We start from the raw sequence: 18424 nt of genomic DNA on the forward strand, positions 1-18424 counted from the left end.
CAATTCCACACTATTTTGGGTTGATGTATATAAGTATCATATATTTTTATTTCATTATATTGCTTCATTTGTAATAAACTCATATTATAACGTGCCAGTTCCAGTTGTACAGGCTCCTGAAGTCTACCAAAGGTTGACTCCTCTCTATTCAAAGGTTGTCTGGAAGAGATTGCTATTAGCGATAAGGTCACCCACTGTTTTTTCAGTGTGAATATTTCTTGTTTTTTTTTATCTGTATGAGTTTACTACTGTAACCTTTTGGAGGAAACAATAAAGAATATGTATCTATCTACCTACCTAAGAGAGTATAAAACCTAGCTATTAGGTCATTATAAGGCAGTCTAATTCTTCTTATATGCATTCTTTGTTTTATTTTTTTTTACAATTTCAATAATATTATCATGATAATAAAAATATTTTTTAATTTTCTCTCCCACCTCTCCAATTAGTGTACATAATATGTATATCTAATATTTGTTTTTATTTCAACTTCCTTTTAGTATTCTTATCCTTCTTTATTTCATAAACTCCTGTATTTATACTAGTATTATAATGAGGAAAGGCTTATTTTTTTATTTATATTGAATAAATTCAAACAATACTTAATTTAATTTTTTTTTACCTATATAAAGCTACGTTATCAGCGCGAAAAATGTACTGTATTTTATCTAATTTATTCTAAAAACATATGATTACCATAACATGAAAAGTTAAAGCTATTATCAGCAATACGCACCACCAAAATATTTGACTTAGATAAAAATATTGTAACAGAAAGCTCGTATAAGCTGGTAAAAGCGAGATAAAATTCCGGCGCAGTTACAGTAACCCAGCCATTCTAACAGCTGTGTGAAAAATCGTCGGGATCCCGGAGTCATGCTCAATAAGCCCCTCCAACGAATAAAAATTCTAACCGCTCTGCCTTTCTATCAAAAGGGATGAACTACTCTCTGTTAAATCTATTAACGTTATGCATGAAAACGAGTCATGTCCCTGCAATAACTTTGGGAAATCGCTTACTGAAGGCTGTTGTTAAGAAAATAGCATTGCAAGCTGTTGTTTATAGAGTTATTTTTTAAATAAATTTGTATTTACGTGTACTGTGACCTGTTCGGAATTATACCGTGTGATACCGGCACAGAATGGATTACAGCTTCCTTAATTATAATATCAGGTAAAATGGCGAATATTATGGTATTTTGAGAATGTATATGAGAATATATAATATTACCACTTCTATTGCTGTAACGTTCATATTATCTATAAGGTTACAATATATACTAAAATGCTAATAAAATATAGGTATAATATTTTTTTTTTAAATTTCTATAATCAAGTAAATAATTGATCAATTTTATAGAGTATGGCCGTGTGGTCTTGGAATTGAATAGGCTACTCCTTTCTTTCCTGTGGGTGTCGTAAAAGCCAACTAAGGAAGAGCGAGAGGTGGGCAGCAACGTCCCTCTTAAAACATCTCTAAAGTTTGACTACGGTTGCCAATCCGCCTATCAAGCAAGGCAACTACTGGCTAAACTACTCAAAGGGAGGCTTATGTTCAGCAGTGGACAGTTAAATGATGATAACGATGGTAGAATACGGATATTATTTTTATTATGCCATTGCGGTGAAGTTCCTTAATGACATAGAAATGTAATTGACACGATCATGTAACTATGTAGATATAATAAGGTTGTTTGATGAATTAGAATGGTCAACAAGCTGAAGGCTAGTTGAGGACGGCTATTGTATTTTAGACAAGAAGGTCGCATAAAATATGATAGACTAAGAATTGAATTGTTAATTATATTTCATCTTCACTATAATTTCACCCATGCAATGAGTAGTGTTGAAGATAGATCTTTCTTATAGACCGCCAAAACAGCAGTCCCAAGACATTTGTATCCATTTACTATTTGTAACGTAATACCTAGTTAAATTTGTTTCTTTTTACCATAGGGTTGGGAAGGCAGAACAGAGACAGGCAATGGAGACGCCGGCGAGCCCCCACCACCTGCGCATGCGCCACTTGACGCTGTTTGGCAACCTGTCGCCGGTACTAGGTAGGAGTAATTTGTGTACATAAATTATATGGAAATTGTCAACAAAAAATAACTGAGTCCATATAGAATGAGTAGATCGTAATTATGACTATAAAAATATACTGTTTTTTTTATTCAAATGGTAAATTTATTTTTATTCAAAAAATTAAATTTAATCAAAATAAAATTGTTAAAAGTAAAATGTAAATAATAGTCTAAGGATATTATATAAAAACCAATAAGTAGGTGTAATTAATTACATTAAAGTCGTTTAGTGGTTTGAAAAAGTAAACTTATCCTTAGCCTTCAGTCTCCCTCAAAGATTAAGGTCCTAATCTCCGAGCTGTGAATCTCGGGTAGACGGGCAGTTACTTCCACATTTTTGTAATATTTATATAGATGCATCTTATATATTTTAATTTCTTAAAACTTGAGCTTTATTCAATAAAATTGTCAAAGAAGTGCCTATTCAATCCTTATATAACTATAAAAACAAGTAAACAAAATATAAACAAAAAGCAAATTTTATATTTACTTAGTCATATTTTTATTAGGTATCTACACGTTTCCCGTACCGTTACCGTAGTTCAGGCATTGCCGTGTGGTCCCGGCATAGAATAGACCACCCCTTTCTGTCCCGTGGATGTCGTACGAATCGACTAAGGGAGGGCGAGGGATAGGCAGCAGCGTCCTTCTTAAAACATTTCTAAAGTCTAATTGCAGTTGCCAACCCTCCTGCCAAGCATGGCAACTACTGGTAAAACTTATGTTTACCAGTAAGCTTATGTTCAGCATTGAACAGTTCAAGGCTGATATAATGATGATGATCTACACGTTTAATTTTTAACAAAAATATGAATGACAAAGTACAGCAATCATTGAAGGTTTAAACCATGTTAAACTCATATATATAATAAAAAATGTTATACTTGTTCATCGTAGCTTTACTTATTGTACTAAGTTTTTTTATACAACTATGCTGATGATAAAATAATAATATGAAAATGTTTGTTATATACTTATCTTAGAACTCGCTATGAAGGTTTAGCGATTTCTCGATGTTTGGCATTGCGACTGCTATGATTATTGCTAGTAAACGCAGTCTTCTAATTTATTTTATTCTTTATATAACTCGAATTATTATCGATTCCCACGACGCAGTGGTAAACAAAGTTTGCGTAAATGAATTGTGTATTCGATGTCTGTTTAGGATTGTATAAAAAAGTTTTATAGAACTGACTCGGATGTCGTGGACACCTGGAGTGTTATGGATGGTCTTCCAGGTGTTCGTTGTTTCTGGTATTCTTCAGAGTATCCTTGTTCAGTGACAAGGTAATTGGAGTAACTTTGTTGTTATTATTTATATAGGATATTTGACATAATCGGATATGGTAGTTGTAATTTTAATGTGAAATGTAATTTTATTTGGTTCAGTTTACATTAATCAAAAATACGGTATGAAACAAACTTGCGAGGCGTTTGAAAAAGTATTAATATAGAACAGTATCCAGGGGAAGATAAATTCGATACAACTGAAAACGGAAAAAATTCAATCTAATGCATTCTTCCTTTTAACGGAATCTATTGAACCAAGAAACTCTGCTAGATATGGGTCCTGTGTAATTTATTGGTTAAAAAGAACTTTTTAAAACTATTTGTTCGTCGTGAAATTAAAATCATCTGTCTTGTCTACAGCGTAAGAAAGTATATTTTCCACTGCAATTTAGGTTCACGTATAAATTTATTTTATTTATTGTTTTAAAAATGTAGATTATTCAAAGTATAAACCTTCAATGAAAATATAATGGAATCTTATCAAATAAGTAGAGCTTTTTCTTTGTTTAAGTTCTTACCTATTATATACAATATTGCGAACAATATTGTTAAATTAGAAAAATATATCATACTTTTGTGTTCATTATAATCCTATTAGGTAGCAAAAATATAAAGAAGCGTGAGTTATATAGGAAGGTTACGAAAGCGATGGTAAAGTTCTAAAAGAAAAACTACAGTTGTTATATGTACTTTGTATAAATATTTATTTATAAAACTTTATAGCAGATACATTTTGGTATAAAAAAGGATTATATTTACGAGCATATATTTTCTTTTTCTACATAGAATTGGAATTATTCACAACTATTTATATGTGTACCTACCGGCTTAGTCTATCTGAATTTTAAGAACATAGATTAGAAAATAGGTTACAAAATATAAATTTTATTTCTTCTACATATTGTTAGGTTATATGAAATTAGGTAATTTTAGAGAAAGCTATGAATGTGTGTTCATAATTTATTCTCACATTAAGGTATCATGACATTTCTGTCATTCAACATTCAACAGCTTGGTGTACTCGTCAGTTTTCAATTAGAGGGTCGTGCATCGGCACACAACATTGTTCATTAACCTATAACAACCTACTTTAACACACTGTCTGTGCTGTCATTTTGCACAATCAACCCATGTTTACCAGCGTGTTGTCACATTACTGCTACTATGTGAGTTTTTGACTCATCGTCGTATCGTTTTGCGTGACAAAGAGTATTGAACGGAAGACGGTGTCGTGGGCACATCGTATTATAAACTTTTTAGAACAATTTACTTCAAAGTTTAATTTTGGTATTTTTGGTATTAATAAAAATAAGATAATAACAACTTTTAGTTTATAATATATTGGTGCTATACATTTTTTTCTTGGTGATCAATTGATCAAAGTCCCACTATTAACACGACTTCGCCCCAATTTCATTGAATAACTTTTGACCAAGCACTAGTGCCACAGGCAACTATCTCATTAGCGTTACTGCCATCGAGTAGTATAAAGGGTTTTAAGCAGACGCTTAGATTTATCCTTTAAGGCTCATGGTGTTGTTCATGCCTATAGGTGACGACTACCAGTTGTCATCAGGTGTTTTTGACTTGATTACTATTTAAAAATTTTATAAAAAAGTTACACTAATATTATGATTCCAGAAATCACACTGCGAGAAGTTATTTAATTTACGAGAATATTCGTATATATCCATACGCGTATTTATTTATTTACAAATCCAATTATTTCAATTAGGAATTTATTAATTTAATATATCGTATTAATTACACAGTTTCCTCATGTTAACATAATCCCCCGTTTCAACTCTTTGAAGCCTGATTTTGGTATTTTAAATTAAACCATAAATCGGATCAAAAGCGGCTCAAATTTTAATTTGATGAGTGGTCACATAAACAGTATACAAGGATTGTAGGAAATTGATTTGGCCTTCGTTTTCGTATATCATGCATAACACAGACCTACGCAGTAGGCAGGAAATCTTTTGATAAAATATTAAATATACTTTCAGACTTGTACTTTCTTTCTATGATTTTATTACAAGTAGGTAGGTACCAACATGTAATACATACATAGACTACTGTCGTAATTATATTTATCTATTTGTCTTCACGCCAAGTTTCTTGCGGGATAGACAGAAAAGAACTTACGCACATCTCTTGCTTCCTGCATTTTCATATCTCGTCTCATGCAAACACACTGATTTTGGAGACTTGACTTTTCAAAAAGAACACGATCTGTCTGATCATAATAAGTTTCGTCCATACATATTCATATTGTATATTGTTTTGTCAAACTTTCATCTTGTAATCTTTCCACATGTCTAAACCACCATGCCCTTTCCTATTCTAATATTAACATTTTCTTTCAGACCAACTCGTTCACGCACGACTGTATTATACACACGCATTACTGTTATTGTGCAAATTCTGTGTAACGCTTTCATTTCGATTGCATTTATCCTACTTTTAATCTATTTCTTACATACCCAACTCTCAGTACCATACAGCAATGTGGGGACAACTATTGAACTGTATATTGCCAATTACGCCATTTGGCTGAAATTGTGGCTTCCAAATAGCTTTCCCGTATCTCCATTCATTCTACTTCTGTTATTCACTTTTCTTGCTATATCAGCGGTGTATTCTTCAGTAAATCTGCATCTAAGATATACAATTTCATCCACTTGTTCCAATAACTCATTATCATTATTTGATTCAAAGGGCGAGTTGGATATCAAGAAGAAGAATTAGTTTAGTTCAGGTTCGTCCTACTTTGTTTAAAATAATAAAAACTTTATTATTGTAAGTGTATTGTTGTGTCAGCTGTTAACTGTCCGTTGCTGAACATAGCCTCCCTCATAAGGGGGTTTTGCCAGTAGTTCCCGCGCTTGACAGGCGAGTTGGTAACCGCAGTTTGGCTTTTGGTAATGTTTTAAAAGGAACGCTGCTGCAAATCCCTCCATCATAAGCTCCCTTAGTTGCCTCTTACGACACTCACGAGAAAGGAAGGAGCGGCCTATTCTATGCCGGGATATTCACGGCCAACTGTATTATTATATATTAAACTAGCTTTTTGCCCGCTATTTTGTACGCCTGGAATTCAGAAGAAGGGAAATCAATGAAATAGACCGCTACCAGGCGGCGTATTAGAAATAAAATATACACCAGACTTTAAAGTCTTAACTTAAGTTAGGAATACATTTGTGAATTCAATTCAATTTAATCCAATTTGGTGCAGACAACATTTCTAAAAATTATTGTTTTTGCATCTTTTAATCTTACTAAGACCCCTTATTTTATTTTTTCTTAAATGTTACCCATAAATATATATTGTCTAGTTACAATTTTATTATTTTTGTTAGACAAGATCATAAGAATAATTTTCTTAGAATATAGACTGATTATGTTCGAGGCATAGAAGGCTCGAACTCAAATTCTGCCCGCCTGGAATTTGTTTTTAACATATAATACCATAAATATTGGATTAGATTTATATATTTTAATAAGATGTTTTAATCTAAATTGTTGTAGGAAAAAAATTGTGGTTATACTGAGTCGCCCGTAGTGCTCCTGATATGCCTTATGGCCATGGTACCCTTTATGTATGATAACTAAGATAATAATCCTTCTATACTTAATATATTCAATGATTTACTTACTTAAACAAAAAAAAAATGCAAGTCCCAAATTAAAAAAGAAAACCTTTGTAAACGTTACGTATTTTAATTTTCAAAATGTATTCATTGCGATAACGCATTTTACAATGTCGGCCATTAATTATGTTCTTGAGTATGCTTATGAACTGAATACTAAACACTGCTATTAATTAAAAATGTTTATGAACAGTCATAAAACACGTGGACACTTATTATATGTAAAATCTTGTTTAAAATCGTTTTTTTTTTCGTTAAACAGAAGCAGATATGGTGAAATGATGTAACTTTTGTGTATCATTTTTATTAAGTATTTTTTTACGCAATTTGGAATACTAAAGAAGCTGATCAAATTGATTCAAACCTACTAGGTTGATGTAAAAGGCTGCGAATTTTAAAATATTTAAGATAATTTTTTATTCTTATAGTTGGTGCTTGGCGTTTTGCCCTGGTTGAATCAAAAACCTGGTTTGTTTGTTGACTCAATTTCCTTTTGAATCCAAGAGTACACTTCTTTTGTCGTAAATGGAAATTATTTGTTCTTTTTCTGGCTTTTGTAATTAGTAATATTATTTTTAAACCATTTCTCGAATTTAAAAAGTTTGTTTGCTATATTTTTTTTTTATATCAAAATATTGCTCATACTGTTGACATTAATAATTTGAAAAAAAAAATACAACTCCGTTCAGAATTCTTGAAGATATCGTATAACATACTAACAACAAGAAATTACAATAACATACACATGAATTAAAATTATCGTTAAAATGAAAACCGCCTTGTTTTGAAGTGATTTAAAAATAAAGTACATAGTTATACGTAACCTATTTTTAATTTTCATTATATAGGGTGAATGAGGTCGGATTTAAGTATTCAATATTTTTTTTCACTAGGTTAGATGAAAGCGATTGCACTTGAGACGTGGAGAGGCAACGATAAGTGTCATCTTGCCTCGCTGAGAGTTTTTCATGGAACACATGGCTCTTATCTTTGAATTTTAACATATTTGAGGAACGTGGAAACTGTTTCACTTTATTATAACGACGTTTTCTTCTTTAAACTGTTGAATATCTAGTATTAATTAATATTTGATATTGATAGTGATTGTAAAAAAAAAAAAAAATTTTTACGAGGTCATGATCGTTTATTCTATCACTACCTGTATCCTGTGACTTCGCCCGTGGTTGTATTATGATATGTAACCTTCGAACGGAAGGGTTTTTAATTAGTGCCCCATTGCTAGCAATAACCCATCCAGGTTCACCTCCACGCGATTCCTCCTTGAAACCACCGTGATTAATTCTTAATGATTTCGTTACGATGGCTGGCTAACTGACCTGCTTCATCCTCTCCTATCACCACTCACCGGTGCTTCGCCAGCGTACACCGATAGCGCAGACAGGGTAATCATTATATTAAAAAAAAAATCTATTACCTTTCTCAAGAAAAGAACTATCAATTGCAGAAAGAATTTTTTAAATCCAACCTGTAATTTCAAAGATTAGAGTATTCAAACAAACACAAACAGTTCTTTTGTATTATATTAATATAGATTAATAATTCTTTGTTCAACATTATGAAATAAGAAAATTATTATCGCTTAGATATAGTAGAAGCTACTAGACTTCACTGCTATAAAAGTATTTTCAATTAACATCTAATTGGATATATAGAGTAACAGTTCAATAGAATACATTATTGTCACATTTTAATACGGCTTCATTGATCACGCAGCTTTACAAATGCTTTGCTTGCGTCAGCAAACAAAATAAAAACATTCAATTGCGATATAGAAAATTGCTCTTGAGATTGATGTGAACATGTAATATTAGTCAGAAGATCTGAGCAAAAAACATTTTTGTAATTGTGCATTTTTTCTCGTCTATATATATATATAATGCGACGAATAAATTAAATATACATTTCTAAAATACAAAATGTTAACTTTCAACGGTTTTTTCTATTATTCAATTCATTTATGATTACTGTAACATTTGCAACTTACTATAAAATAATTGCTTATTAGGTTTAATCTTGAGCTTAGGATATTACTTCGATTAATATCATTTTTCTTGTCAAGTCTGTCCAGAAGTCTTTCCATATGTTACGATTAATTTAACTTGATCATTATAAATCTACAGGAATAAATGTAGAATGGTGAAACTCGCAAGAAAATTAACGGACCTTCGTATAGATCAAACGTTTATAATTATCACAATAAAGTCTTTTTGTCCGATCATATCAAAAGAGATATCTTTGGCGATTTATTTTTAAAAACATAAAGAGATTTTGTATTTTCTTTCATATTATATATATTTTATATTATTTATTGTAAACTAGTAGAGGCTCTATGAACTGATTAATATCATCAATATTTGACTAAACTATCCAATATTTATCAGTCGTATCGATAACATATATGTATGTTTTAACGTACATTTTAATATAGACACCTGAAACACAATATGTGTTAGAAAACTACCACATAATTACTCTGACTATAAAAACTTTTTCCATTTACTAACTTTAATTAAAGATATATTATACACATATAAACAGTGGAACTACAATTACAACTTGGTATCTAAATCTAGATCAATATGGATTGCTGTTTGATTTGTTTATTAGGCTATAGAAAACACAACAGGATATTTGTTGTGTAAAAGGTATGATAATTCTATAACATGATACCTTGAAACACAGTGACAGTGTTAATTAAATTAACTTTTCCCAAAGAAGATAATCGAAGTATGTCATAGTATTTGAAGTAAATTTATGATGTGGCCACGCTAGCTGTATATATAATAACATATAAAATGAAAAATAAAAATAAGTTGCTAAATAAGTGCAAAACTCAAGAATGGCTATACCTATTCCGTTAAATTTATTTTAAATATTTGTTGTGTGAGGTAAGTTCTTATGAAGATAAAAATTTGAAAAATTGTACAAATTGATGTATTTTTTTTTTCATATACAAACTGCACTCTTAGCTATAAATTTTAACATTTTTTTGACAGACGTCTTTTGGGTCAGCTATTTGTAAATAAGTAAAATGTATATACATAATTATTATATCAAATATAAATTTAAGCAGATTCATGAACCTAATAGAATACTGATGCTGAAACGAATTCAATTTGTATAAAATTTTAAACTTTGAAGTCGTTGTACGAGTAACTGAATAATTCATGATGTATGCAAATTCGCGAGCAAGTAATTAGCGACGACACATCTCTGTACGAGAGACGATGTGACGACGAATTGTTTTTCTCTTTTACATAAACACAATTATGATGATAAATCAAATTTATGATTGTATTACATGAAAGCTCTTAATTAGAATCACAATGGTCATGCACAGTGCGGTTTCAGAGGAGCTTTCTCCCGCGAACACTCAGGTTGTGAATTGATCTTCCTGCTGAGGTTTTACCTAGTTACGCCCTTTTTGAAGAACCCTATACCATAGTTACAGCATAGGGTTTTTTAAAAAGGGTTTATTAAGGTTTCTTAAGGGTTGACAAAGCGTGCGTGCGTAATTATAAGCGTAATTATATACAGTTTTGCAATATCTTCACCAATTATGATCTGATTTTTATATTTTTTTTAATCGATAAGGAATAGATATATTCACCACTACGTTGGACTCACGTATAGATACTCTTTATTTTTCATCTAAATATTTACAGTACAAAATTTAACAAAAATGAAAATTACGAGAAAAATAACATACATTCTCTGTGTTATAATGGCATTTATAAATTTTGTTATGATTTCAGTTGTTGATTTTTTTGCGTAGCAAAATCTTGTCATAACATTTCAGAAGCTTCGTCTTTATGACATGCGTAATATAATATAATCCGTTAGGACCTCTTATAAAATATATTCACGTTTTTTAATCTGTAATTTCTTATTATCGCGTATTCATCTTAGCATTCATATTAGAGTTTCGTGAATATGTTTATGTAGTACTTAATAATTTAATGTATGTAAGATATAGATACTTGTACATAATTAATTCTTTATTTAAAATTAAACGATTGTTGTAAGGATGTGTAGTTTTATAGAAAGACAGGTTTTATATAATGATAATGATTCTATCTATTAATTTACTCTTAATTTTGGGGTCACATATTTTTTCCGAAATCTGACCTCAATTTATTCATACAGTGCTAATTCTGTGCTCTATATGTCAGTCTGTGGCGGTTTTGTTAGTGAACTCAGGTAGATTTTATAGTAATTGAGGCGGATTGGTTGGCACTTAATGTTATTTATGCTTGTTTTCAAGAAGTTTTTTTTGCTTAATTTTTTTTAATGCTTATACCATTAATTATTACGTAAACTTCGATTAGCTATACATGAATATTTTCACGTACTATATCGGACAAAAATGTTGAATGGTCGTACTGATACGCAATAATAATAGCGAATTTCTAATTTATTTTTTTCTAATTTTTCTTTTTTATATTTATTCACGAAAATTTTAACATTTTCTCAGAGTAAAAATGTATGTGTAGGCATTTTATGGTAATGTCCCAAGTGATTATAATCACAACAAATTTAATTAATATTCATTCAGTATTAATTAATTGCATGATGTGTAAAAATACAGATTGACAAAAATTATATAATTTGATATTTACATGTTCCTACCAATTCTCTTATTACACTTTATTATATTAATACATAGATATACATTACGCAACTAAATCTAATTTGCACTTGTACCTATTTCGTTACATTATTGTTTGGAATAATATTTATTAAGTAATTAAGATTTTAGGTTACGCACTGTAAACAAACATAAAACTGAAAATTAATATAGAGTTGGAGAACAAAATGTTGTACAAAATATGTTACAGTTGTTTAAGACCGAGACTCGAACAATAAATATTTAATTTATGGACCGAGTTACCCATTTATATTATTTAAGTGATTTTGTTGGCCAACTGTAAGTAGGTATATTGAATATATGGTAAATAGATTATCGGTAGAAGTTTGCCGTCCTGTGGGTTACATATAGGTTGGATAATTTTGTATATATCCTATTATCAGTATACGGTCTTTTATTAATATCTAGCTGTATCTCGCAGAGCCATCTGTGTGAATCAGTGCATAAATATTCTATTTGCTATGTTAGAATATTTCCTATCCATGCACCAAATATCATACAAAGCTGTTCAGTAGTTTTGGCATGAAAGAGATTCATTCATTTATCCATGTTTCACTTGTTACAAATTTTTGCATTTATTATATTAATAGATTTTTTTTAATAGTAGAAGTGATTTCAATATATGGTAAGGCCACAAGAATATATAAAATGTTACTACTGTTAATTGTATTTCATATTTGTCTTTGTTTCTTAGAATAGATTAATATTTTAAAATTGATATTTATATTAAAATCATAATATATATATATATATATATATATATATATATATATTTGAAGAATTACGAATAATATTATCGGTAAAAAAATATGCAACCTAAAATGGTTAGAACTCTACATCGGTAAATGGATTTCATATGTGTCTATTATATATGTGCGAGAATATAAAGTGGACTGTATGTACGATAAGTTCTTTGAAATATTTGAGAATGCGAAAACCGACAAGTTGTTTTAAAAGTACTACTAAATTACCTAGATTCAAAATTAGTTCAAATGACTTACCCTTTGATTAGCGAAAATTCCTTTTACAACATACTCAGATCACTCAGTTCCCTAAAGCATGCTAAAGTTACCTGAGATTACCTCGTAAATGTTATAAGAACTAAGGGTTTCGATCTTGAATCTTTCGACAGACATTTCAATCTTAAATCCTTTTAAATATTTAAGAACGACACGAAAAATTATCTGTTGCGTAGTTCTTTTTATAAAACAAAAATTTTAAATTCAAAAACTAAAGTCTCACGATTGTGAAATTAAATGTTATACTTATTAAATACTTTATGAGCGACAACGACAAAACTGTTCTGTTTCTGTATTTAAGAGCAGACACCAACAACTTTTTTTTATCTTACTACCTCCAATCAAAATTATTAATTGCCACATACAAGAATAAATGTTTTTATGAATTATCGAGAATGTTGCCATGCAATTATTACATCTAAAGTGAACAATATAAGATGGAGGTTATAGGTAATAATTGGGTTCAACCACATTTTCATACTTCTGAGATGTAAGGTACTCGTATATTCACTTTGAACAGACCTCTTATAATTTCATCAATGCCACCTAAGTAATGTCTCAGTGACTCAGTTAAAACGTGCATTTATTGGATGAACTTTCAACCGCATTCAGAAGACCGAGATTGAAAAGATTTGCGAGCACTTTGCTCGAATTTAATTAGTGTCTAGGAATGCGAATTAAACTCCTTGATGAAGGTAGCCTTATGTTAGACGTTGACGAGAAATTGCGTTCACGTTGCCCGCCACTGAATTAATGTGGGCGTGCAAACTTTCTCACTCCGTGCCATTACATTTTGTAAATTCATCACGTCACGTTCACGGATTGATGGTTCCATCATAACGTCATACGGTTTTATTGGAAATATTATGCTTGTAAGTAAAGTGGTATTGATTTTAGCAAGCAAACACGACTGTCAGTGTTTGAAATCAATATCACTTAGTAATTCTTGTAATACCTACTACTGCGCTATAAGTACCTGTGCCGTATGTTGGTGTTTTGCAGGAGCCTGTTGTCATGCGAGCTATAATAATAACAGTCCATTAACGTCCTGCTGAGTATAGGTTTCTCCCTATAGTTAGGAGCTTGTTTTTATGATGCTCGATAGACTTGGTATAGTGTTATATGTGTGTTAGTTTTTCTTGTGAGCTATAAAGAAAGTAGTACAATAATGATTTCTGTTAATTCAGGGATGGCCTCTCGTGTCAAAAATTGGTGGGCCACCTTGATTGTTCACAAAAGCTTCTGACGTAGTTTATCCAATGACGCTGTTATGTGCACTCCAAAACACGAAGTATATGAAAACTTTAATTTAAAAGTGACGCACAACTAGTCTTTTCAGAAACGATTTTTGTTCATTTGATCATAGACTATGAGTTATTATATTCCTGAAATTAAATATAAAATTGTTCCACAAAAACACTGTCTCCAATCGTGGCAAAACTAGTTATTTTGATGTAAAAACTGAATTTTTGGATCGATTTTTATAAAATTTCTGTGGGACCAATCTGAACGAATATTTTTTAGAGAACAAAGGAATTTAAAAATAGTTTCCAAGTAATGGAGTCATGAGGTAACAAACATAAAAAATACAACTGATTGAAGAACCTCCTTCTTTTTTGAAGTCGGTTATTATAATATTTTGCTGTAAAATTTTCATCCTAAAATTTTCAAGTACAGTGTGATGTCCCATAGAATATTTTTACTGTTTACAGTCGTAAAATCGCTGTAATGAAAAATTATTACGCTGTTATGTATATAAAACAGGTTGGTGTCCTAATACTTTAGCTAAAGTATAATAAAAATAAACTTGAAGGAGATATCGCCTTTCCTGGAGGAAAACTACCATCATCATGGTTTTAGGTTGTGCCATATTTAGTGATGGTCGGGTTAATTAGATAGTTATGGTTAAAAAAAAATCCTTTGTAGATGGACTTAATGCCGGTTGATTTCGACTAATACGATATTATGAATACGTAGCTACTAAGTAATAAAAATCATTTTATAAATCATATATAAATCAATATTTAGTTATCATATAAGAATTGTAAGGTAAATAATTAGTTTATAGATTCTTGCCTGACCGTATACGAATCAACGTAAAAATAACTGAAAAGATTTTGATGGAGTTAAAATGGTGAATATATATATGTTATTGTATCAAATCGAGTTAATATTACATCCTCAGAATAAGGTACTTTACATTCTTTTGAGGGCGTAATTTTTACGTGTTAGTATGGTTTCATCAGTCAGGTTGTATCAAACCATCATAAGTTATATGATTCGTAGGGGTATAGTTCGTACATGTATACATATAAGATTATGATAAATTAATTTAGCAAATTATAAGGTAAGTTTTAGATTGTAATATCAATAACAATAATATCTTAAATAGGTTATAAATATGTGAACTATTTTCATTTAAATTTTGTACTTATGACTCTTAGATATAAATATGTTCCATTTTAATTATTTTGTAGTCTAATAAGTGGCATACTCATCATATATTGATACTCTTACGATATGCATCAATATTTGGGCATTAGATATATTTATTTAGGTATTACATAACATAGTACATAGAAAAATAATTATGATAATCTTATAAAATTGAGATGTTTAGATTATAGTAACGTCTACGTTGTGCGTCATTAGGGTTGATAATTTAATTCTCATGATATTATTATGAACATTATTATCGACATTATATTATCAACGTAATAATGTTTAGGAATTTCCGGCATTGGAGAATATTCTAAAATGACAATTATTTAATTTATTTCTAAAATTAGGGAATCACCATCACATTGGAATGTCAACGTCAAACGTAGTGGCTTAAACATTAATTAGGGAGCGTCATCTGGATTTGATTATCGATCGAATTACATTTACAAATGCGTGCTAGGTTTGACCATTATTTTTAACAGTCATTAGAAATTAGAAATGAATAAGGCCTTTAGATTATGATTTGTTTTTAATAATAAGCGACTTGAAAAAGTAGAGATTGTCTATGGTTTATTCACCTGTATTTTTTTTTTTAAAACAGATCTCAGAAAATAATCGTAGGTCTGATTTGGATATTTATTTTATTATAAATTTGTTGTGAACCTATTTAAATTTAGTAACGATTGAAGTAGATCTTTAAAAAAGTATCAAATGTAAACTGTTCGTTGAAAACTAATTGAAGTATTTTTTTGGGTAAAATTTGTAAGTATTCAGTAAATGGAACATGATATTAATAAGCGTGGTTTTATATTAGCATCATCATCACAACACCCTCTTTATGTCACACTGTAGGACATGGGTTTGTCATAATAATTAGACTACTATTATCACGCCAGCCAGGCGGCTCCTACAGGGTTTTATTTCGAGTTTTCCTTCTTTTGCACTGGGTATTATGTTTTTTCTCCTTGACTCTCTCATACAGTTTTACCATTCATAAATCTATCTCCGTGGACATATTATTATTGTTTACTACCATTTTATTAAAGTTTGAAATGTAGTACATAGCAAAAATATGAATCAGAGGATATAAAATTCTTATCTCTCTATCTACTCTCATTACGTACCTATTTAAAAAGGTTGTAATGAAAATATATTAAGCTCACCATAATTATGATGAAATTATATGGATATTTTTTGTTTAATATATACATTGAACAGATAAAAGTTAGATGAAAGTATTACTATTTATTTTTCTATACTTATAAAAAAGTTTTTCCAGACTGATTTACAACGCACATCCAAAATTAATAAGTCTAGGAAGCTTAAATTTGAGTAATAATTTTATTTTATAACGTAAGCATCTGCTAACAAAGCAGTTTTAAAAATTTTCATTTTATGAGGTAAACACGAAGCCGTTCTCAACTGATACTCTTGGCCACAGCAGAATATCAGTGTTTTGCTCTTTAAAGGGCAAAACAATAAACTGAGTTGTGACCATTTTGTGTTGCTATGGCACACGCATGAAGAAAGGGAAAGAAAGGAAATTGTTGGTTTATATATTTTGCTTTTTGTTTTTTTTTTTTTTGGTTTGTTGCATTTTTATTTTCATTCTTTTATCTCTTTTACTGTGTATTATGTGTATGTTTTTATTGTAATTTGTGTGCTGTAAGTAATGTAAATAAATTATCTTTTTATCTATCAATCTATCATGATAGTCTTATATAAAATCTATATAAAAATTAATTATTAAAATTCGATAAATTATATAGATATATTATTTATATGATTATGATAATTAATACGAGTATATTCATGTGTGCCTACTAAACGCAAAAATTTAATGTTTCAATTTGTAACCATAAGGGATATTATAGTTACAAATTTAAATATAATCTAACAGTTTTCCTAGTATATTTTCACCAAAAATGTTTTTGGTAACCCTATACGTTATAATGGCAACGAAATTTTATCATCCGTGTTTGAAGCCTACAGACTTCCCAAGAGGAGCCCTAAGGCATTTTCCTTTAGCGATAACACGCCTTTGTACTTAGTGACAATGCTGCTAGTCGACTTGGGGTTATGTTAGCGGGCTATGGAGGAGTGGCTGGTTATATCATTACAAATCTTTATAAGAGCTTATCCTAATAGGACGTAATGTTTTATTTCATTTAAAATTAAAAACAAATTACGACATGGTGATAAAATGATAATTTAGCGTTACGATTTATTACACGTAATATATAAAAATATATTGTATATTATGTGTAATAATTAGAAAATTTAATCAATATACAGTAGAGATCAAATTACAGACAAAAATATACCTTTCACCATCATAATTTCAGCCATTATCCGTCCACTGCTGGACATAGACCACCCCTATAGACTGTCATAAAACAATTATGTTATTGCTTTGGTTAATAGAGAAGTGGGTAGATGGAGCAATAGTAATTTAACAATTTTTTTATATGCATAAAATACAAAACCATTGTATTACACAAAAATATCAAATATACTACATATATATTTATTAAAATAGATATTATAACAAATATTATACAACATCTTTGTAGAATTGTAAATGTTTTTCGAGCACCGATAAAATGTGGCAAAATATTCCGGACATATTGGACGGATGTCGATCGGTTTCCGATTTGTCCTCGGTCCCATCATTCTGAACTGAATCGAATTGGACGTCTGTTGTTGTGCTGCCATTTCTATTTTGAACTTGAAATAAAGAATAATAAAATATGAACGACAATGACTTATGCAGTAATACTAGTGCTTCTTCTATTTCAACTGATGATCTGAACAAAAATTTATGGAATATAATAGTAAATCAATTGATCAATAATAAAGGTTACCAATTTGTCTTTACCTTTGCAAGAGACAACACCATTTACAATAGATATCAAGGAAGGTTTGGTGTAAACCGATATCACCAATCCTTCTAATTCACAGCAAATCCAGAAAAGAGCTGTGTATAATTAGGTAAAGTTTAAAGTCTGGATATTTGGACGGTTACATTATCTGTGGTTGAGAGTATGACGTGAATAATAATTAATAATAATTATTATTTTAATGAAGTCAATCAAACCATATTTGAATCACTTATATATTTTTTTCGCTGCGGTGTGAATTTTTTGGTACAATTAACAAATATGTGGAAGTAGGAACAGTGTTAGAGCATTATTTAAGATGGTTTCAGTAGTAAGACATTTCTAGTTGTAAAATATAACGTCAATTAATGAAAAAACTTTTTGAGGT

General features: G+C 30.1%; 2 protein-coding genes across 2 annotated transcripts in view; one reads left to right on the forward strand and one right to left on the reverse strand.

Annotated features, from left to right (window-relative positions):
* LOC113512470 (NADH dehydrogenase [ubiquinone] 1 beta subcomplex subunit 10) overlaps nt 1–18424 on the reverse strand; it is a 60548-nt gene that overhangs the window by 15811 nt on the left and 26313 nt on the right. The gene's annotated exons all lie outside the window — the stretch shown is intronic.
* The window catches only part of LOC113513387 (uncharacterized), a 46478-nt gene that overhangs the window by 6941 nt on the left and 21113 nt on the right, over nt 1–18424 (forward strand). Inside the window, exon 2 of the mRNA XM_052903606.1 lies at nt 1957–2060. Coding sequence (XP_052759566.1) covers nt 1957–2060 — 104 coding nt within the window. The remainder of the gene's footprint in view (nt 1–1956; nt 2061–18424) is intronic.

This window comes from Galleria mellonella, unplaced genomic scaffold (assembly GCF_026898425.1).
Source record: "Galleria mellonella isolate WM207_F2 unplaced genomic scaffold, CSIRO_AGI_GalMel_v1 utg139, whole genome shotgun sequence".
In the NCBI taxonomy this organism is placed as follows: Eukaryota; Metazoa; Arthropoda; class Insecta; order Lepidoptera; family Pyralidae; genus Galleria; species Galleria mellonella.